The 24,242-nt window shown below is 35.6% G+C and overlaps 1 protein-coding gene across 3 annotated transcripts; it reads left to right on the forward strand.

Moving 5' to 3' along the window:
• The first annotated feature begins 276 nt into the window (after positions 1-276).
• LOC111594140 (ATP-binding cassette sub-family D member) lies at positions 277-23,301 on the forward strand. Of its 3 annotated transcripts, none has more exons than XM_030224320.1 (9): positions 277-353; positions 3,091-3,766; positions 4,256-4,354; positions 4,481-4,620; positions 4,700-4,872; positions 4,995-5,857; positions 6,160-6,249; positions 6,327-6,452; positions 6,509-6,667. In XM_030224320.1, exons 2-9 carry the CDS (start codon positions 3,174-3,176, stop codon positions 6,606-6,608), a joined length of 2,184 nt encoding a protein of 727 aa, XP_030080180.1. In that variant the 5' UTR covers positions 277-353; positions 3,091-3,173; the 3' UTR covers positions 6,609-6,667. The 3 variants fall into 3 exon arrangements, with proteins under 3 accessions (XP_030080180.1, XP_030080181.1, XP_030080182.1); XM_030224321.1 differs by lacking the exon at positions 277-353 and adding an exon at positions 2,675-2,922; XM_030224322.1 differs by lacking the exons at positions 277-353; positions 6,160-6,249; positions 6,327-6,452; positions 6,509-6,667 and adding exons at positions 15,602-16,266; positions 22,776-22,865; positions 22,943-23,068; positions 23,125-23,301 and having other exon boundaries at positions 4,995-5,192.
• Positions 23,302-24,242: the final 941 nt, after the last annotated feature.

The following is a 24,242-nucleotide window of genomic DNA, read 5'->3' on the forward strand; positions in this document are numbered from 1 at the left end:
TTTGTACTTTTTACTCTAATTATTATTGTTGTTTTGTTAAAAACGTGTTGATTCAACAATGCCCGATTTATCAACTGGCTTATTGTTGTTTATCTACGTTTAATTGAAGCTCTGTACTGTGTTTCAGTTGTACATTGTTTGGCTTTATCTTTACGTTGTTATTGAAGCTTTTCGCAATAAAATATTTTGTAACCGAGAAATACGAATTAAAGTGCACAGAGCAAATGTGGAAACACAGTGCAAACAAATCAGCTGATCGAGCATGCTGAAAAGCTGAATGCTATAAGTTGCGCATCACGCATGTTGTGTGAGAACAAGCAAAATAATAATAAATAAACATAATTAATACATGTGTACGTACATTCCTTTTACAAAACATGAATAAATCGTATACTCATATCTTTTAAGTCAATAAACCCACTGCAACTGGGATGAGAGGGCATAAGTATTGATTGCTGCCTGCCGTATGAACGTAGTGAATCCACACACAGTATGCTTGAATGTGTGAGTGCGTGTATTAGACCACTCTTGGCTATAATATCCTTGTGGGAGTATGAAGTATGGTTATTAAACATGCAACAATGATAATATATGCTGTTAACTTCTACTATATATGTACATATATTGCTCTGTAACACCCACATATAAAAATCAAGTGCAAATCAGTCTCAGTTTTACGGCATTGGCCATAACAACATTTGTACTTACTTATTCAGCATAAGTAAATAAATCTATAATAATGATTATTAAAGTTTGTTCTAGGAAAAATCCGTCAAAGCATATACATACAATCCGCAGCATTAGGTGAGCCCCCCCTTTTTATACCCTGATCCCATTGAAAATGGGAAATCAGGGTATAATGTTGTGTGCAAATGTGTGTAACAGCCAGAAGGACTCGTAGCAGGCCACATAGAGTATATATATTCTTGATCAGGATGCCGGGTCGATTGAGCCCTGTCCGTCTGTCCGTATGTGAGAACTCGTCGATCTCAGATAGGTCGATATAAGATCTTGAGACTTGTTTTGGAGGTCCGCGCATGGCACGCGCATATCAAGTTTGTTTCATATATTCGATAACTTGTCCCATTTAATTGTTATCGAATACAAATATGATCGAAATGCAGTTAATAAATTATATCTCGTACGTCTTAAGAGCTTAATAGCTGGAGCCTCCAAATTTTGTATTTAGTGTTATAAATATTTTATGCAATTTTGGTTTTTTTTTAGAATTTGGAATCCGCTATAACTTTCCCCAAATTCTTACAATTTACGTTCAGTGGGAAATAGGAACAATATGTGAAGGCGTTTGCAGCTCTACCGAGCCAATAGAATATATAGATCATAAGCAAATCGAAGTAAGCTTTAATCATTGATTTTTTCCCTAGAGATAAACCCAAATATCTTCACAATAAAATATGTATTGACGCAAATAAGTGCAAGTTTTTTCGACGGAAAATTAACAACATAGTATAAATAACGGTTCTTTTTATCGAGCTTAGTTATTTTGTCAGAGCGATCTCAAAAGAGTATTGCAAAAACAAACAAAAAATGATAATTAAAAAATGTGTGGAAGGGGGCGCTCACCTAATGCCGCGGAGTGTATGTACTCCTGTTTTACTGTGTTGAAGACACAAAAAATTTAACAAAAATTTTCTGAGTCGATCAGCCATGTCAATCCGTCCGAGTGAACACAGCGATCTCGGAAGCTATAAGAACACTTCAAATTAAAAATATATATGCCTGTGTACCATAAGCAGTATGAGCTTATAATATTTCTCAATAACTTTTCCTTAATATCGCAGATTAAAATTTTTTTTCGATTTTGGATACAAATCATAATTTCAAAAGTTACATCATTGTCAATAGACTAAATTGCAGTTGGCCAATCATAAAGATATTTTTAAAAACGATTCTCACATTTTAAAAACAAAATATATATGTTTATACAGAATTAGATATGTATTTATAAGTATGTATTTAGTCCTATGTAAGAAATTTAGTATTTTATCTCGATGCGAGTAACTCTAATGTGTTATTCAAATTAATCTAGAACCCAATGAATATATATCTCGTTTTTGGAGCTCCAAGTGTTGCAATTTGAATTTTTGTTAAATTTTTTGTATACCGACCCCAAATATAGATAATGTTTGAAAGAATTTCATTGAAAAGCGCTTAGTGCACGGAAGTTATTAAGCAAAACTTTCAGCCAATTAACAGACTAGACTAGACTACTTAACAGTAGACTAGAGCTTTCTTGCGTGTTTAATATGTTCTTGAAAACATTAATTAAACATGTATAAACTGATGAATTACAGGCCATTAATTTTTCTTAATCATAACCGATTAATATTTTTACATAACAATCTTTATCTTTAAAATCAGGGCTTTCGTTGTACAGATATAATTAAAAAAAAAATCGAAAATATCGGGGATGGAATGCGGAAAGAACTGCAGCATGTGAAAATCATATATATATCTATATACAGCTAATCTAATCCAGATTTGTTATCAGTTTCATTGATTAGGCTAGTTTAAGTTTACAAATTTATAAAACTTAGCACATTGAGTTATTTGATAATTCTTTGGCTTTTTAACGTATATATACACCTATATATATATATAGATATTTATGAAGGTAAGTTACTGTGAATAAACCCTTGAGGAACAAATGTTAGTGAAACAGAAAGCTGAGAACCATCATAAAATAGGCGCCAAGTAAATTTCAATGTCTCAGTTTTATTGAGATTGCGAGTTAATCGAGACCTTTGGCATGCGCGGCTAACTGAATTACTCTTGACAAGCTTTCAGTACAAGGTTCGGCATGGAAGAGTAGAGTGCGATGACCTTTGACTCCACGTGAATAGCTAAATTTATTAAAAAGAAAACGATACTTTTGCGTTCATAAGACACAAAAAACTAGTGGTATGTAATATATTTCAAACGTTACGAAATTCTCGCTCTTCATAATTATAACCTTAGATATTCGTAAAAACCCACTTATGCAAGTGTACAATGTGACATATCAAAAAAATAATAATATATTCAGCGTTAATATATATTTTAACAAAAATTATTAATTTGTATTTGCAGTATAAAATCTAAAAGTTTGCCTTACGCAGGTATAAAGATATATACCTATTCGAAATACATTTAGGTATAGGATAAATGTAAATATGACAGTGTTTTCCAAATACGTTGGTCGTATAGCGGAAAAATATGACAAATCTGGATTGTCAAAGCAGGCTTTCAGTTACGCCCTAGTGGGCACCGCACTGTTTGCATTAACCATCAAGGTAACTGTACCATATATACGAAATGCCCAATGCATTAAGCATAAGAACGCGAATGCGGGTGCGCTCACACCTTCAGAGATCGATGGATTGCACGATGACTTGAAGCTGGCTGAGGCCGAGAAACTGCTAGTAGAAAAGCAATTAAAAAAGCAGCAGAAAAATAAGCAAATGCTCGAACCTGGCCTGAACAAGGAGTTTTTGAAGCAACTCAGCATGCTGGTTAGGATAATGATACCGCAGAAATTATGCTATGAAACGGGTCTACTAACTGTCCATACTTTGTGTCTCATCTCTCGGACATTTCTCAGCATTTATGTGGCAGCATTGGAAGGAGCGATTGTAAAGTTTATCGTACGCAAGGACATCAAGCAGTTTGCACTCGTTTTACTCAAATGGTTTGGAATTGCAATACCAGCTACATTCATCAATTCAATGATTCGATTTCTGGAGAGTAAGCTATCATTAGCGTTTCGGTAAGCACTTCAATATCTATCTATATATATATATATATATATATATATATATATATATATATATATATATATATATATATATATATACTTACATATACCTATACCTATATATATAAGAACTATATCCACGCTGCAAAAGTCAAAAACTACAGAGTTAAAAAGTAATTCAAGAAACGTCAAATTATTTAGCGTAGTATATGTGACACTGCCGATTACGCCTGAAGCTATTTTTATTGTAAAATCAGATTAGTAAGTGCATGAAGTGCATATGAAGATGCGAAATAGTTATGTTTCTTATGTCGTTTCTGCTGATTCGGCTTATTCTGCTGGATGGTAGTTACTCTATTTTCTCCTCGTACAGGTGCACGATATCCCTTAGTTATATTCGAAAGGCGTGGCATACTTTCGTAAATAATTTCTAAAAATATTTATTCGTTTATTAGTTAACATATATATAAATATATATCTCATATTTATTCCTTTGAATAGAACTCGGTTGGTGCGTCATTCTTATCGTTTGTACTTTAAGAATCAGAATTACTATCGAGTATCGAACTTGGACGGCCGCATCGAAAACGCTGATCACAGGTAATATATATATATATATATATATATATATATATATATATATATATATATATATATATATATATATATATATATATATATCATTTATATAATGAATATTTGTGCTAATGTTCTGGGGCTCTGTAGACTTACAGAGGATATTGCAGTATTTTCCAGCTCTGTAGCTCATTTATATAGCAGTTTAACCAAACCTTGCTTCGATCTGATGTTGATTGGCTTGGCTTTAATGCGCTCCTCCAGAAAGATGAAAGCAAATATTTTATCAGGCAATTATCAACAATTATCCCTTTTCAACAATATATTTATTTTTATATATATTTATATATATTTTATATATATTTTAAGGGCCCGCGTTATCAGTAAGTGTTATTGCGCTTACCGCTCATATTTTGCGTATTGTATCCCCCAAATTTGGGCAATTGGTATCAGAGGAGGCTAATCGATATGGTTATCTAAGGCATATACATTCACGCATCATAACAAATGCAGAGGAAATTGCGTTCTATAGCGGACATAAAGTGAGTAAAAAAGGAAAATATAAAAATTAAATATACATTTATATACAACAATAATAATATAAAATAATAATAATAATATAATAAAATTTGTATTATAAATACTTTTCATTTTTAACAACTAGGTTGAACTACAGCAACTAAGGCAGGCCTACAATCGCCTTGTTAATCAAATGAATAACATATTTAGTCAAAAACTTTGGTTTGTAATGCTAGAGCAATTTTTTATGAAATACGTGTGGTCCGGAACTGGCATGGTGATGGTTTCACTGCCTATTTTAACGGGAGCAGCTTCATCCACATCTAATAATAGGACTATGGAAATAAATGATTCGAGTGTTAGTGAGCGTACCCAATACCTCACAACGGCTAGAAATCTGCTTATATCGGCAGCCGATGCTATAGAACGTTTAATGTCTTCCTATAAGGAAATTGTAGCATTGGCCGGCTATACCTATCGAGTAGCTGGTATGCTAGACGTTTTTGAAGACACCGCTCAAGGCATCTACAGCAAAGCCACGATCGCTGAGAATGAGGAAATAAATGGCATCATTGAGTTTCGTGGCGGCAAACCCATTGCCAAGGGACGTATTATATATATCGATGATCCCGGCAACATGTCTATCAGTCTCCGAGCCGTGCCTGTCGTAACACCAAACTGTGATATTGTTGTTCCAAGCTTGACCCTGTGCATTGAGCCGGGTGTTCATTTGTTGATAACTGGTCCAAATGGCTGCGGCAAGTCCAGCTTGTTTCGCATTTTAAGTGGTCTTTGGCCAATCTATGCCGGCGAGCTGCACATTCCCCGCCCCATTAAAAACAAACCCTGTATGTTCTATATACCCCAACGACCATATATGTCCATTGGCAGCCTATGTGATCAGATAATATATCCAGATACTCGTGACGATATGAAACGCAAGGGTATTACCGAAAATGAGCTGATGAACATTTTAAAATTGGTCTCCCTCGAGCATATTGCACAACGGTAAGTTTTATGTATATATAGTATTTGAACAGGTAATTTGGTAAAAGACAGAGAGACAGGTAAAAGAGGCAGACTCCAAAATAAATTGCTTGATCTGATGATTGTCCCTATGTTTGAAATACATACTCCTTGGCACCGTCAGTCTTACGACTATAACTAAACATATGTATTAAATATATCTAAATATATATCTAGAGCGTAAAAAATACGAATTGGCCTAATAAACAACAAACTAGAATTATGTGCTCCATCGTGCCTAACTACAACATTCTTATTTGTTAATTATATTTATACACTTTCAGTAACAGCTTTGATGTGGTGCGTGATTGGAAAGACATTCTCTCCGGAGGTGAAAAGCAACGTATGGCTGTGGCGCGTCTATTTTATCACAAGTATTAAATACAATTATTATATTGTTATTGATTATTTATTATTATATATTGCAATTAACTAATACAATTCTTCAAAGGCCACGTTACGCACTTCTTGATGAATGTACCAGTGCGGTTTCCATTGACGTGGAAAACTCAATCTATGAAATTGCCAAGAGCATGGGCATTACGCTACTGACAATAACTCATAGACCAACACTATGGTAAATGGAAACGGATAAATACACCCTATACTATACTAATATTTGTGGGTTTTTAGGAAATTCCATACTCATATTCTTGAATTTGATGGTCAAGGAAGCTGGAAGTTCAGGCAAATGAACAGCAATGAGAACCAAAAAGAAAAGTTCATTCATTAATATGTATATATATTGAGTATTATTAAGTAAAGAGTGAATAAAAGCTAAATATATATGTTTTTAGATTTGAACGGATTTCTTAAGCTCGACGGTCTATGCGAGTCGACATAGTGGTTAATTGTTTATTAATAAATAACAAAATATTATTTTCCTACGATATTTTTTATATTTTTTAGAATCGTTTCAATATACAATAAGATTCACAATATCTTCCTAAGTAAAGTATTTTTTTTCTGCGTTATTGAAAAACATCAACCATGCGTAGACAACGTCATATATACAAGGTTCGGCATGGAAGAGTAGAGTGCGATGACCTTTGACTCCACGTGAATAGCTAAATTTATTAAAAAGAAAACGATACTTTTGCGTTCATGTGTACAATGTGTACAATGTACAATGTGACATATCAAAAAAAAAAAATATATTCAGCGTTAATATATATTTTAACAAAAATTATTAATTTGTATTTCCAGTATAAAATTTAAAAGTTTGCCTTACGCAGGTATAAAGATATATACCTATTCGACGATTCGACATACATTTAGGTATAGGATAAATGTAAATATGACAGTGTTTTCCAAATACGTTGGTCGTATAGCGGAAAAATATGACCAATCTGGATTGTCAAAGCAGGCTTTCAGTTACGCCCTAGTGGGCACCGCACTATTTGCATTAACCACCAAGGTAACTGTACCATATAAGTTAAAATTAAATAAGCGAATGAATAATAGACTGACTAAGCGGACTGAGTACTTCTTAAGACAATACTACCTTGGCTAGCTAGAATTTGAGTTGACAGCGGCAGCGCTGCTGATGACGGCTGCAACGTTGCTCGCATCCGGCGACGGCTGGATTCCTAGAAATTGCAGACTGCTGAGTTGCAGGCTGCTGATTAGGCGTTTTGGGCTAGTGTGCCGGTTGTTGACTGCGACGGGAAATTGTGCAATAATTTTGTTGTTAGCTCTTCCCTCTCTAAATCCGACTTGTCCCCAAGTAGGCCTTTCTTTGTTAAAAGTAAGGGATGTCTGCGTTGGAGCGGCGATGGATGATGCTCCTTTTCCTTCTGAGGTAACATGCAGTGGAATTTGGCTGACTTGTAAAGTAATGTTCTTCCTTTCTTTTCTCAGCTTGCAGAGGGTGGTGATGATGAAGATAGCAATCAGGGACAGAGAAATCAACGCGATAGTGTTGATGTGGGCTCTGATGTTTAAGTTCCTTAGTTGCCCAATGTTGTTGACGTGCAGCGCTTCCAGAGACTGCAGCGAAAGCACCTTCACCCGTTCGACCTCTTTTGGAGTCATCTGTATTATAGGCACTTCGGGCCTAAGGATGGTTGATTCGACGTTGTCGAACTGCTGAGCGCCGATATTAACAGATTCATTATGGAATCGGATGAGGTAAGTCCCTCCGATAAACTCCGTGGTTCCATTCCAGGTCAGGTTACCGCCGAAGTCGTTAAGCAGGATTAGCCCGTCGTCGATTTCCTCTATTTTTTTCAGATGTTCTGCGTTGCTAAAATTGCAGTGCGCACTAATACCCTTCACTAGTTTTGGTAGACAATCGGTATTACTTAAATTAACAATTTTATTTTTATGACATATAATATTATTAGATGTTTTACATTTCTCTGGTATTTCATAGATTAGATTTTTTTCCAATAAAAAAGTCATTACTGTTTAAATGAATAATTCTATTGTTTCTTACAACAGGTTTAAATATTATATGCTGAAAATCTTGCTTTTCTAACAAAGGTATTTTTACAAAGTAAACAAGTGTTGTACCGTTATGTAGGATGGATACTTTAGAGAATTCGAGCATTTCCTCGACTGACAGTTGGGTCAAATTTTGATCGTGAAACATGTTGTTTATTAAGATTAACTCTTCTTGGCTCAGGATTACAAAATTAATGATGTTTAACCTTGCCCACTGAATGGCGTGTCTGATATTAATAATTTCTTCCTTTATCAATCTTACTTGATTTTGGAAGCTAATTGCTATTTCATCACCTGCCACATACTTCCAAGCTGATCCTATCCAATTTATAGATCTAGCCTTTCTATGATTTAATGAGGATGTTATTGCGTAGAAAATGGTAAATGTTTGGGTTATTTCATGATGTAAAGTGGGATATAGATTATTAGTTTTTAGTTCATTTTCGGTGTACTGTGCTAAAGTTTCAAGTACGTTTTCTATTTGGTTCAAATCTATTATGTGGGCAATGGTTGTAGTAGAAGTTTGAAGTTTTCCCACCCCTTTGTTGATGGTAATGGTTTGGGCATTAGTGAAGTTAAGGATTTCCATAAAACATGTGCTCGTCCTTATCATGGTAGCCAGTAACCTGAGGAAAGGAAGTTATTGATTTATTATATTACTTTTGTGTACTACTTTTCCCGATTCAGTTAGTATAGTAGTACCCCTGTCTTCCTTCAACATCTCTTTCTTATACCTAGCTGTTAGCTTAGACCCTAAGCGTGTGTTTTGTCTGACAAAGATTTCCTGACCGATATCTTGTAATTTTTTACGTCCTTTGTTATGATGCTCCAAGTCTGTTGCCTGTTTTGTTCTGATTCGTTCTATGTTGTTCTGTCTGGATCTTTCGTAACATTCCAGGACTGTTGTAATATTCCTTCCAAAAAATACATCCAAAGGTCTCTTATTGGTAACTGAATGTATCGATGAGTTATATTCATATACTGCTCTATCCAGTAGTTCTTTAAAATTGTTCTGCTTCCGGTAATTTTTTAAATATCTCATTATTTCGGATAAGGTGGAATGGAATCTTTCCACTTGTCCGTTAACTGAACTTTTGTAAGGGGGAGGTTTATAGATTTGGATATCTAACTGATCCTTAAGCATGAAGGTTATAGTTTCTGAATTCAGCGACTTTTCGTTGTCCATCACAATAAACTTTGGTCGGAGTACCAGTAGAATACTAAAAGACTACTAGTAGAATACTAAATCGTGTAATGGTTCTTTAATATCCTGGATAGCTTTTCGTTGTCCATCACAATACACTTTGGTCGGAGTACCAGTAGAATACTAAAAGACTACTAGTAGAATACTAAATCGTGTAATGGTTCTTTAATATCCTGGATAGCTTTTGATTTGATAATTTTGGCCTGAGCTAGTTTTGAGAATTTATCTAGTGCTGTTAGTACCAATACTTTTTCCGTTGAGTAAATGTCTACGTGGATGATTTGTCCTGGATACTGTGGAATAGGGGTTTCTTTTAGTTCTGGGTTCGTAGGGTGTCTATCGTACTTTTGTTCTTTACATATCCTGCACTGTTTGATAAGATTCGTGATTTTCTCCTTCATTTTGGGGAAGTAACATTTTTCCGAAAGTTGTGCCTTATTTTCTGCTATAGCACGATGGGCCCTACTGTGTTCTTTAAGTATCTCTTCTTCCTGTTCGATGTCTGTTTTTAAAGTGTAAAGGATAGATCTTTTGTATTACTAACATTATATCTTCTGATGTTATGATTCCGTTTAAAACTGATGGATTTAAATACTTTTTTAGGATGTCCAGTATGTCCTTTACGTTATAGTTTGGTTGTTGAATGGTATGCCTATGGAATGTTGGGAATGGGATATCGAAATTGTAGCTGGTTAAGTCATCTTTCTTAATGAAGATTTGATTTTTGAATGCATTACTCGGGACTTCTATGCTGGGAATTAAATTATCCGCTGAACTTTCCGAACTATGTTGTGTTGACGCGACTGAATAGATCTGGCTAGGTCTTGATAACGCATCTGCGACTACGATACTTTTACCCGGTTTGTATAGCAATTCGTAATTGTATTCCTCAAGGTATGCTTTCCATCTTTTTACTCTGGAATTTCCATTCCAGCTGCTAAGCGAATAAGTAAGAGGTTGGTGATCAGTGTAGATTTTAACTTTTGATCTACCGTATAGGTAGTTTCTGAGGACTTTTAATGCCCAGACTATAGCTAACATCTCTTTCTGGTTAGTGGCGTAATTTTCTTCTGCTTTGGAAAGCGTTCTAGAGAGAAAGGAAATTGCCCTGTCACCTTGGGATAGTACTGCGCCTATGGCGAAATCGGAGGCATCTGTTGTTAGTTGAAATTCCTTGTTGAAATCAGGGAATTGAAGAATAAATTCATCGGACACTAGTGAATTCTTGATTTTGTTAAAAGCTTCTATTGCCTCTTGGTTCATATTAATAATTTTTTCTTTGAATTGTTTAGGACACTCGTCCATCTTCCCCTCTTAAAAGGGAGCTAAGGGGTTTAGCTAACTTAGCAAAATCCCTTATGAACCTTCTATAGTACCCTGCTAATCCTAAAAATGCTCTTAAATCTTTTAAAGTTCTGGGTTGAGGGTAATTGGCTATTGCTAGTACTTTGTTTGGGTTTGTTACGATACCTTGGTCAGAAATAACGAACCCTAAAAATTCTACTTTATTTTTGTAAAACTCACATTTGTCTAATTGGAATTTCATTTTGGCATCTTGCAGAGTTTGGAAAATTGTTTGAAGATTTTTTGTATGTGATTCCCTATCCTTGCTAAAAATAATAATATCGTCGATGTAATTGTAACAGATTTTCCCGATGTGTTCTCTGAGAATATCATCGAGCGCACGTTGGAAAATGGATGGTGCGTTTTTTAAGCCGAATGGGAGTCGTGTAAACTCGTATTTTCCGTTGTTCACGGAGAAGGCATATCGGACGTTTTTAGCGGAATTTGATGAAATCCACTCTTAAGGTCGAGGACAGAAAAGAGTTTATTGTTTCCGAGTTGGGCTAATACCTCGTTAATCTCGGCGATGGGGTATTTGTCTGCTATAGTGACATTATTGAGTTTTCTGTAGTCTATTACCATTCGAAATTTCCTTTCACCGGATGCATCTAGTTTCTTAGGAACTATACATATGCATCTAGTTTCTTAGGAACTATCCATACTGGTGAGTTATAAGGTGACCGTGAAGGTCGAATAATGCCATTATCTAGCAGCTCTTGGACTTGACTATTTACTTAATTTTTCAGGGACATCGGATATTGGTAGAATTTTGAATATATTGGGGAATCGGTAGAGGTTCTTATTTCTGCTTCAAAGTTCGTAGCGTAGGTTAATTTTTCGTTTGGGTCCGCAAAAAGATTAGGATATTTCAGGATTAATTGGTCGAGGTCTAGTTTTTGTCTGTCGTCTAAATGTTCCGTCAGGGGTATGATTGTGTTGACTGCTTCGTATTTTTTTTCTTTTATCTGTATCTTTTTTACTCCTTTAATTGTCGTCGATTGCTTCTAAATCTTTAAGACTATCATTGCCAAGAATGGCGTCAAATGATTTAAGGGTTGGTAATAGAAAAAATTATACGTTACATTCCGGATGGTTATATAAATTTGCAAGTTTGTGGTGTGTTATTTCGATACTACCTCCTACAGTTATTGCTTTAAAAGGTGTTTCGTTTGGTTTTGGATTTGTTACGTGTCTTGGTTGTATGTAATTTCTGTTTGAACCAGTATCGATAAGAATTTTAAAAGTTTCGTGACCCCCACTCTACATTCGAAATAGGGAAGCGAGGAGTCGCTCATTCTAAAAAATTCAAATCTGTATCGGGGTATTTCTGGTTCGTTGTTTTCGTTTGATTGCTCCATATACTCTGTCAAGCTCATGTCGTATTCCTCCTGGTTATTAGCTTCTGTCATTTCTTGCTCGTACCTTTCATAGTCCGTCTTTGTTCGTTTCGTTCTTGGCATTCCGCTCCCTCAGTGTTAAAGAGTCTTTGTCTTTTCCCGTCTTGGTTTGAGCGGAATGGTGGCGTTTTTTTTTTCTCAAACTGAGGTCTGTTCATATAGTTGATCATCTTCGTTTGCATACTACGATCAACGTCCATTGGTTCTGCTGGCTTGGCAGCAGTCGGACGAGGTGGGGCTATTGGTAGGGTTGGTTTGGTTGTGACCAGTATTGTGGTTGATAGCCAAATTGGTTTGGTGGTCTTTGGAATTGACCGGGCTGTACCTGGTTATAACTGTAGAATTGTTTGGGTTGTGGTACTGGTCTCCGTGAAGGAATTGGAGGTGGATTCTGATATGGAAGATATGTCGGAAGTCTATAACTTGGATTGCTTGATGGAGTCGTTATGAACCTACGAGGTGCCGGAATTGGATTCTGGTCTATGTTTCTGGATTTCACGTTGTGCTGTCTACTGTTTGCATAAGTTGTCCTATAAGTTTGGTTTTCTAACTTTAGGCACAAATGCAAGGCTTGCGGCAAGTCAGTTGGTTCCTTGATGCCGAGAAGGCGTGATAAATCGCCACGTAGTCTACTTACAAACGTATCTAATGCTCTATCCCTATATGATTTTGTCATAACCACCTCGATTTGCCTGTCTAAATTCATACAGCTAACCTTATTAAGGATCAGAGATAGGTGTTTGTAAATATTCTGGTAAAACTCCTCAACTGTCTGTTGTCCATTTTGCGTCATAGTAGTTAGTTGGTATTCAAGTGTACTTAGGTCCCGTTTATCCGCAAAGTGCAGAGTAAGGCATCGAGCGATTGCCTCCCAGTTCAGGGGCATATTGTAAGAGTCCAATACTTGGTCTGCGTGGTGCGTTATCTTACTACGGATCGTTTGTAAAATACCGAAGTATTTTGGTGATCCTTTAATACTAGAGTAGGCCTCTAGTATCCTGTCTACACCCTTTTTCCAGGAGCTAAACTCAACTGGATCTCCTGAAAATTCCCTCATACCTTTTACTATGTCCGGCACGCGGGCTAAGTCAGTAGTGTTGCCTCTAGAGTCGGGATCTATGCTATAGGCGGTTGCCTCAGCAAAATCGCTAGCATTGCAGTTACCACTCATGTTGCTTAAAATTGTTGTCAATCTATCGTTGATTATTCTGTCTATATAGTTTTCGATGGAATTTGTTTCACCACTCCTATAGTTTTGATTCATCGTCTGTCTACATGCTGTTCGTTGCTGCTGTCTCTGGTTGTATTCGTCATTATTGGCGTTGGTTGGTGCTGAAGTTGGTATTTCGTCCGTGTCAACTGTGTTAAATACTGCGGGTCGTAATAGATTATTCGGGTTGGCCATAGTTAGTTAGTATTTTGTTAGTATAAGCGGATGTGTTTGCGAATGAAAGGTAATATTTAGGAAATGTTTGAATATGTAAAAAAATATTTGTAGTGTAAAGGTTATAAAAGAAAAATAAATTTTATATTTTATATGGATTGTAAAAATATTAATTTATAGTATAATTTTAGTTTCAAAATGATAAGTTTTATTTTTAATTTGTTTTCCTCAAGTATTCTGGGATTTTTTAAATGAAATTTTTAACTAAGCGTAAAAACTAGTCAGCGTTGCCTGTTTGAGTTCTTGCAGCGCGCTTGTGTTTTACTGTTTATTGTATTTTCTTTATCATGTCGTTTCGAATTACACTGCACAGCTGCAAGCTCGCTACACTGAGTTGATATTTTATTTTTTGCTTTTGTTTTTTTTTCTTATTAATTTTCTTAACTTATGTTTGTAATAATTTTTTATCTAATTCGTTGTGTTTGTCTTTCTTTAACTTTTCTTATTTTTAATTCGATTTCAATTTTTCTTAAACACTATTTTCTTTTCTTACAGGACTATGGTTGTCGCGAACTCCATTCCCGGTGATAACGAATTCCTCGCTTTTGAATGTTTCTCCTACTCGCGGTTCAGCTATTCACACCTTGTTTTGGAACGTACTCTGCGAACGGATCGTACAGAGTTTGAGACCACGTTGCGCAACTTTTCTGCGATTCGAAAGTTTTTTTTTTTTTTGAGTACCGATTGCAAGGGCGAATTGAACACTTAAGATTTTTTGTATCTTGTCGAGCCAATTATTCGCGGATTATTGCAAGTTCGAATTGAACACTTAAGAGTCGTTTTGTCTTATCGTGTCAATTATTTGTGGCCGATACGCGTAACTTAGTTGACGTTTTGCACTGTTGTTCACGCTATCGGTCCCTGCTCGGGCGCCAGTTAAAATTAAATAAGCGAATATTTAGTTTTACGTGTGGATCTGTTTATTTCAAATTTCGGACTGAGTACTTCTTAAGACAATAATACACTGGCTAGCTAGAATTTGAGTTGACAGCGGCAGCGCTGCTGATGACGGCTGCAACGTTGCTCGCATCCGGCGACGGCTGGATTCCTAGAAATTGCAGACTGCTGAGTTGCAGGCTGCTGATTAGGCGTTTTGGGCTAGTGTGCCGGTTGTTGACTGCGACGGGAAATTGTGCAATAATTTTGTTGTTAACTTATATACGAAATGACCAATGCATTAAGCATAAGAACGCGAATGCGGGTGCGCTCACACCTTCAGAGATCGATGGATTGCACGATGACTTGAAGCTGGCTGAGGCCGAGAAACTGCTAGTAGAAAAGCAATTAAAAAAGCGGCAGAAAAATACCGGAACAAGGAGTTTTTGAAGCAACTCAGCATGCTGGTTAGGATAATGATACCGCAGAAATTATGCTATGAAACGGGTCTACTAACTGTCCATTCTTTGTGTCTCATCTCTCGGACATTTCTCAGCATTTATGTGACAGCATTGGAAGGAGCGATTGTAAAGTTTATCGTACGCAAGGACATCAAGCAGTTTGCACTCGTTTTACTCAAATGGTTTGGAATTGCAATACCAGCTACATTCATCAATTCAATGATTCGATTTCTGGAGAGTAAGCTATCATTAGCGTTTCGGTAAGCACTTCAATATCTATCTATATATATATATATATATATATATATATATATATATATATATATATATATATATATATATATATATATATATATATATATATATGTATATATATATACTTACATATACCTATACCTATATATATAAGAACTCTATCCACGCTGCAAAACTACAGAGTTAAAAAGTAATTCAAGAAACAATCGCCTTGTTAATCAAATGAATAACATATTTAGTCAAAAACTTTGGTTTGTAATGCTAGAGCAATTTTTTATGAAATACGTGTGGTATATGGAAATAAATGATTCGAGTGTTAGTGAGCGTACCCAATACCTCACAACGGCTAGAAATCTGCTTATATCGGCAGCCGATGCTATAGAACGTTTAATGTCTTCCTATAAGGAAATTGTAGCATTGGCCGGCTATACCTATCGAGTAGCTGGTATGCTAGACGTTTTTGAAGACACCGCTCAAGGCATCTACAGCAAAGCCACGATCGTTGAGAATGAGGAAATAAATGGCATCATTGAGTTTCGTGGCGGCAAACCCATTGCCAAGGGACGTATTATATATATCGATGATCCCGGCAACATGTCTATCAGTCTCCGAGCCGTGCCTGTCGTAACACCAAACTGTGATATTGTTGTTCCAAGCTTGACCCTGTGCATTGAGCCGGGTGTTCATTTGTTGATAACTGGTCCAAATGGCTGCGGCAAGTCCAGCTTGTTTCGCATTTTAAGTGGCCTTTGGCCAATCTATGCCGGCGAGCTGCACATTCCCCGCCCCATTAAAAACAAACCCTGTATGTTCTATATACCCCAACGACCATATATGTCCATTGGCAGCCTATGTAATCAGATAATATATCCAGATACTCGTGACGATATGAAACGCAAGGGTATTACCGAAAATGAGCTGATGAACATTTTAAAATTGGTCTCCTTCGAGCATATTGCACAACGGTAAGTTTTATGTATAAGTTAACACGTCCAATCAGCAATAAGCCAATAATAAGCTAAACGTCTCAAATATCTTTTTGTGCAAGTTCCGAACTCGATCGTTGCACAAAATAATGTTGCAATGATGTTGCAGTCAGCGAATTCCAAGAACCCTTGGGTATGCGGTCAATGTACCATATACGAATCACATGATCCGTTGGCCAAATCGCTGTATCAGCGAATATAGGGCAGGGCTAGCTTCATATAAGAATCCAATTGTAATTTTAGTTTTAGTCTGATTTGAACATTAAACCGGTACAGAACAAAAATACCTTTGTCTTCATTTCGTAAAACTTAAACAAGTGAAGACGAGAAACTTTAACTGGCGCCCAACGGTGGTTCGAACTACTCAACCCAAAATTTGTAAGCAACAACTCAGCATCGCTGGATCGGCATCGCGGGAACTGCAACAAATCATAACAAGACAACGCAAACAAAAAAATATAATAATTTAAGCTAACAACAAAAATAAGCAAAAGCTGAGAAAGTCATGTAAGTGGAGTGCTCATCTAAAAAATAGTAATAATTAAAATATACTAAACATAAAGTAAGTATATAAGTATATAAGATTTGAATCTTTGCATACAAAATTTTAAATAGAGAAACAGTTAAAATCTTATGAGTAATCGTAAAGTTGAGGAAGTTGACACAGAGCTAGAAGAACTAATAGGAGATTTAAAAGACAGACTATCACTAAATCAAGTAAAAACAAAAATGCCTTTTGACGAGACAACTATTAGAAGTCTCCTTGAGTATGCCGTAAATTCTGCACTTGAAAACCAAGCAGCAATATTTAAAAGGCAGATGGAAGAGATGAAAAAAGAATTACAGAAAACAACAGTGTCCGTACCTGAGGTGGAAGTTTTTGAAGATGCAATAATAGATCGCAATGTTAAGTGTGAGGAAAGTCTAGATATGGTAAAATCTGTACCCGAGTTCGACGGAAAAATCGAAGCATATGTTTCATGGCGCACAGCCGCACACACAGCATATAAAGTTTTTGAGGACTATGTAGGCAGCTCAAGACATTACCAGGCATTAGGCATAATTAGGAATAAAGTAAGGGGTCCTGCCGATATGGTATTATCTTCATATAGCACACCACTAAATTTCAAGGCGATTATTAACAGACTCGACTTTACATACGCCGATAAGCGGCCTGTCTATATAATTGAACAAGAATTGTCTGTTCTGCGCCAAGGAAACCTTACGATAGTCCAATATTATGGGGAAATAGAAAAAAAGTTAACACTTCTAACAAATAAAACAATAATGACTTATGACTATCAGTTGGCTACTTCAATGAACGAGAAATATAGATCTGACGCATTGAGAGTATTTATTTCAGGGGCTAAGAAATCCCTAAGTGATATTCTTTTTTCGGCAAGGCCAAAAGATTTACCATCTGCTCTGGCTTTAGCCCAAGAAGTAGAATCTAATCACGAACGGTTCCAGTTTGCAAGTAGTTTTTCAAGAAACAGCGAGGAAAATAGCTCGCACCAAGGGAAAAATCCTTTCTATAAGCAAAAGCCACAATTTAATAACCAAGGTCAAAAACAAGAACCGCCACAACCAATGGAAGTTGATACTTCTTCTAGATTCAGACAACCGACCCAAGCAAATCAAGGTAACTTCCCTAATGTCTCTTATCAAAACCAATTTCCAAAAATAACAAACAGTGGAACAGCTAGATACACAGGCCCAAAACAACAGAGAGTAAATCATATCTCTCAAGAAGGAAACTCAGGAAATTTAGAGCAGGAATACCAAGCAGTTGCAGAATCCGAGGTATCAGACATTGATGACGAGGATCAACTACAAGAGCTGAATTTTTTAGACACAGTTCCCTGCTACCGTTCGTAGAGCGAACGATAGCAGGTAAGACGATAAAGCTACTCATTGACACAGGCGCTTCTAAAAATTACATTAAACCTATTCCGGAATTAAGAGGTGTAACGAAAGTACAAGACATATTTCAGGTCAAGTCACTTCATGGCTTTACTTCAATTCAAAATAAATGTCGCATGTACCTCTTTAATACCACAACCACATTTTTTTTGCTTCCAAATCTAACAAGCTTTGATGGAATAATAGGACTTGATCTTCTTAATAAAGTAAACGCAACACTAGACTTCAAAAGTAAAATTCTAGAAACTGAATCTGGATCTGAGAAGATTCAATTCCAAAAATGCGCAAATGTCAATTTTACAGAAATAGAAAACATAGTAGTTCCTCAAGAGATCGAAAAAAAATTCAAAAGCATATTAAAAGAGAAAATAGGCGTTTTTGCTGATCCTAACGAAGCTCTTCCGTACAATACTAACGTCATTGCTACAATTCGAACTGAGGACGATGATGCAATTTACTCAAAATTTTATCCGTACCCACTAGGAGTAACTGAGTTTGTTAATAATGAAACAAGCAACATGTTAAGGGATAATATGATTAGACCATCCAGTTCACCGTATAACAACGTATAACGCTTTTTCAATAGGAAACGGGAAGTATGAATTCTGCAGACTTCTCTTCGGTCTAAAAAATGCTCCTGGAATATTCCAACGAGCAATTGATGACGTACTTCGGGAACAGATCGGCAAGTCGTGCTACGTTTACGTGGATGACGTGATTATATTCTCAGAAGACATGAAAAACCACGTATATCACATTGCCTGGGTATTAGACAAATTATTTAATGCTAACATGAGGGTATCACGAGAAAAATCTCATTTTTTTCAAAGAAAAAGTAGAGTATCTTGGATTCGTAGTATCCCGTGGCGGCATTACAACCAATCCCGGCAAAGTAGAAGCAATCGGCAAATTCGAGCAGCCAACTACTTTGTTCCATCTTAGATCATTCCTTGGTTTAGCAAGCTTTTACAGATGCTTTATAAAAGATTTTGCGTCTTTAGCCAAACCACTAACGGACATATTAAAAGGTGACAACGGCAAAGTAAGCGCCGGACAGTCAAAGAAAATCCCTGTGAACCTCAATGAAAAACAAAAGTTGACCTTTGAGAAACTCAAGAGCATACTAGTTTCTGATGACGTAATGCTCCTTTACCCTGATTACCAGAAACCTTTCGACTTGACAACAGACGCTTCATCATCTGGTCTCGGTGCCGTCTTATCACAAGATAAGAAACCAATTACCATGATCTCTAGGACCTTAAGGGACAATGAATTAAATATAGTAGTAAAATTTTGTCGCTGATGCTCTCTCAAGGCAAAACCTTTATGCCCTAGAAGAAAATGCTCCATCTGACCTGGCCACTATACATAGCGAATTGTCACTTACATACACCATTGAGTCCACAGACAAACCGGTTAACTGCTTTCGAAATCAAATAATTATCGAAGAAGGCACTACGGCCTTTGAGAAAATTATTGTTATGTTCGGACAAAAAACACGACACCTCATATGCTACACTAGTAGAGAAAACTTAGTGGAAAAAGTGTGCGATGCAGTTAAAAAGGACGTGGTGAATGCGATTAAATGCGATTTACCAACACTAGCATTTATCCAAAACACATTAGTCGAAACCTTCCTTTCAACTAAATTTTGGCATTCCAACAAGTTGGTCATAGATGTCCTCGATAAAAACGAGCAGAAACAAATAATAATTGCAGAACATAGCAGAGCTCATAGAGCAGTTCAGGAAAATGTAAAGCAAATTCTCCAAGATTATTTTTTCCCTAAAATGACTCGTTTGGCAAGTGAAATAGTTGCAAATTGCAAGATTTGTAATAAGTCAAAATACGACCGGCATCCGAAAAAACAGCTTATTAGTGAAACGCTAATTCCCAATCGAGTAGGCGAAATCCTCCACATAGACATTTTTTCAACAGACAAGAAATATTTCTTAGCTTGCATTGATAAATTTTCAAAATTTGCAATTGTTCAACCTATACCCTCAAGAACCATAGTATACATTGAACCACTTATTCTACAACTCATGAATTTTTACCCCCACACCAAAATTGTATATTGCGACAATGAACCGTCACTAAATTCAGGAACGATTCATTCACTCTTAAAAAATCATTTTAACGTTGACATTGTAAATTCCCCTCCGCTCCATAGTACATCCAACGGCCAAGTAGAGAGATTCCATAGTACTCTCGCAGAAATTGCCAGATGTTTAAAACTTGAAAAACAATTAGGGGATACGACCGAGTTAATTTTACAAGCTACAATAGAATAAATATAACAGAACAATTCATTCTGTTATAAAGGAAAAGCCAATAAATATAATACATTCATCGCCACCAGAATTTGAAGCAGAAATAAGGGAAAGACTCAATATAGCACAGAAATTACTATTACAAAGACACAACACTGACAGAAAAAACAGAACCTTCCAAGTAGGTGACAAGGTCCTCGTGAAATTAAATAAAAGACTCGGGAATAAGTTAACGCCCTTATTTAAGGAGGTTACTGTAGAAGCCGATCTGGGGACAACGGTTCTTATAAAAGGGAGGGAGGTACATAAGGATAATTTAAGATAAACTATCCCCATGGTACAAATTCTAATATCTAATATCTTTATTAGGATTTGGATTCTATGGCCCCTACTTTTCCTAACGATAACAGCCGGAAAGATTATCGACTACACTAGCTCAGACTACATACCGATAATGGAGTTCAGATATCTTAGACATTCCTCTAATCTGAGCATGTACTCGGAAACTACCGAGGAGACAAATTCTTTAATGATACACTTCCCACAGTCGCACATGAAAAAAATTCTTGAATCAGACATAGGTCATATTAAAACACTTTTAGATACAGTTAACATCCATCATAGACAGACAAGGAGTATAAATATTCTGGGAACAGCTCTGAAGATTGTTGCTGGAACTCCAGACTTTGAAGACTTTGAACAATTAAAATTCAATTAACAAAAACTAAGAGAATCAATTAATAGACAGGCACTAATAAATACTAAAATGCAAGAGAGAATTAATAATTTAACAGAATCTATAAACACTATAGTTAAATTTGCAAAAGAAAAACAGATTGACTCAGGTCACCTTTACGAAACATTACTCGCAAGAAATAGAATTGTAATTTCAGAGCTTGAGACAATAATGTTGTCTATTACACTCGCAAAGATTCAAATAGTAAACCCAGCAATTCTCGATTCGAAAGACCTGAACGAAATTTTAAATGAGCACTCTTCAATTATAACTGTAACAGATTTAATGGAATTAGCCTATGTAAACGTTTTGTTAGACCATAAGATTGTACACTTTATAATTGCACTGCTACGCTCTCTTCAACTTTCTGCAAGGAGTTGCCTTCAGCGACATGCGCACAACAATTACACTCTGGAGGCATTGCACATTGTAGTACTCGTCCCAGTCCCCTTCAGTCATTAGAAGTGATAGATGATGGGATCATCATACTAAATGAGGAAACGGCTACAATAAAAATGAACAGAGGAACAGATCAAATTCTCCATGGCACGTTTTTGCTGACATTCGATGAAGAAATCAACATCAATGGGTCTCTATATAAGAACATGAGAAGCATTGTCCGAAGACGTCCAGGCTCTGCAACATCGACTCTCATTAACATTACTGGTCATCAAGAAATTTTGAGCTTACCTTACCTTCAAAGGCTAAATTTCGAAAACTTACAACACATTGGCAACGTTGAGAAAAAGCTAATAACATTGCCTACGGGGTTCATCGTACTTACTATCATTCTCCTGGTCGCAGGATTCTTCCTTTCCAAAATATATCAAAAATGGACAGCAAATAGGCAACAAACCACTCTCAGAGCTGTCATTGACTCTTTAAGGAAATCAGAAGACGGCCTTCACTTTAATGAGGGAGAAGTTAACACGTCCAATCAGCAATAAGCCAATAATAAGCTAAACGTCTCAAATATCTTTTTGTGCAAGTTCCGAACTCGATCGTTGCACAAAATAATGTTGCAATGATGTTGCAGTCAGCGAATTCCAAGAACCCTTGGGTATGCGGTCAACGTACCATATACGAATCACATGATCCGTTGGCCAAATCGCTGTATCAGCGAATATAGGGCAGGGCTAGCTTCATATAAGAATCCAATTGTAATTTTAGTTTTAGTCTGATTTGAACATTAAACCGGCACAGAACAAAAATACCTTTGTCTTCATTTCGTAAAACTTAAACAAGTGAAGACGAGAAACATTAACTTATATATAGTATTTGAACAGGTAATTTGGTAAAAGACAGAGAGACAGGTAAAAGAGGCAGACTCCAAAATAAATTGCTTGATCTGATGATTGTCCCTATGTTTGAAATACATACTCCTTGGCACCGTCAGTCTTACGACTATAACTAAACATATGTATTAAATATATCTAAATATATATCTAGAGCGTAAAAAATACGAATTGGCCTAATAAACAACAAACTAGAATTATGTGCTCCATCGTGCCTAACTACAACATTCTTATTTGTTAATTATATTTATACACTTTCAGTAACAGCTTTGATGTGGTGCGTGATTGGAAAGACATTCTCTCCGGAGGTGAAAAGCAACGTATGGCTGTGGCGCGTCTATTTTATCACAAGTATTAAATACAATTATTATATTGTTATTGATTATTTATTATTATATATTGCAATTAACTAATACAATTCTTCAAAGGCCACGTTACGCACTTCTTGATGAATGTACCAGTGCGGTTTCCATTGACGTGGAAAACTCAATCTATGAAATTGCCAAGAGCATGGGCATTACGCTACTGACAATAACTCATAGACCAACACTATGGTAAATGGAAACGGATAAATACACCATATACTATACTAATATTTGTGGGTTTTTAGGAAATTCCATACTCATATTCTTGAATTTGATGGTCAAGGAAGCTGGAAGATCAGGCAAATGAACAGCAATGAGAACCAAAAAGAAAAGTTCATTCATTAATATGTATATATATTGAGTATTATTAAGTAAAGAGTGAATAAAAGCTAAATATATATGTTTTTTGATTTGAACGGATTTCTTAAGCACGACGGTCTATGCGAGTCGACATAGTGGTTAATTGTTTATTAATAAATAACAAAATATTATTTTCATACGATATTTTTTATATTTTTTAGAATCGTTTCAATATACAATAAGATTCACAATATCTTCCTAAGTAAAGTATTTTTTTTCTGCATTATTCAAAAACATCAACCATGCGTAGACAACGTCATATATATATACATATTTCTATATATCATACGTCGCGTAATTAATTTATATTCTTATGTATATATATATACATATGTAACAACATATTTTTGTTATTGTCCGGAACTCACAACTAGAGATTTATTGTCAATTGTTTTCAAATATCTTCAAGTGCATATATATTTATGTATGCATATAGGTTACACTTAGTAGTTACTAGTACATAATATCTATACAATAGAGTACAATAACTAAATAACACAATTTAATCGTTTCCAGAGACAAGAAATGGTACATAGTTGATTAGTTCAAAATTTTTTTAAATACATAGGTAGCACAAGTACTTCGGATAAGATCGATATGTTAAATTGACATTTAGTTGATAGATACACATACACATACACACACACATATATATGTGCATATATATATATATATATATATATATATATATATATATATATATATATATATATATATATTTTTTTTTTTTAATTATGTAGCCTTTTCTGAATACATTATTTGTTGCATAAAACAAATGGTATGCTACTGAATAAATTAAATAATAAGAATAGTAAAACATACAGTATAGCCACTCAATTTCTAAAAATATTCCAGATTTTTTTAATTTCTATAGATTTTGTATTTTTTCTTTTCAAATTTTAAGCTTAAATACATTATAAAAAATTATTTAAGATTTTATTTAAAAGACTGTTCGGTAACGTCAATGCATTAAAATTGGCTAAACTGAAAATTTGTAATTATT

The sequence above is a fragment of the Drosophila hydei genome, unplaced genomic scaffold (assembly GCF_003285905.1).
Source record: "Drosophila hydei strain 15085-1641.00,03,60 unplaced genomic scaffold, DhydRS2 tig00000541-arrow-arrow-pilon, whole genome shotgun sequence".
NCBI lineage: Eukaryota > Metazoa > Arthropoda > Insecta > Diptera > Drosophilidae > Drosophila > Drosophila hydei.

Excerpts from the sequence above, each read along its gene's own strand:
- LOC111594140 (XM_030224320.1), top strand. The coding sequence starts at position 3,174 with ATGACAGTGTTTTCCAAATACGTTGGTCGTATAGCGGAAAAATATGAC. Across the intron at positions 5,858-6,159 it reads CTCGAGCATATTGCACAACG|TAACAGCTTTGATGTGGTGC; the intron begins GTAAGTTTTATG and ends ATACACTTTCAG. Across the intron at positions 6,250-6,326 it reads GCGCGTCTATTTTATCACAA|GCCACGTTACGCACTTCTTG; the intron begins GTATTAAATACA and ends AATTCTTCAAAG.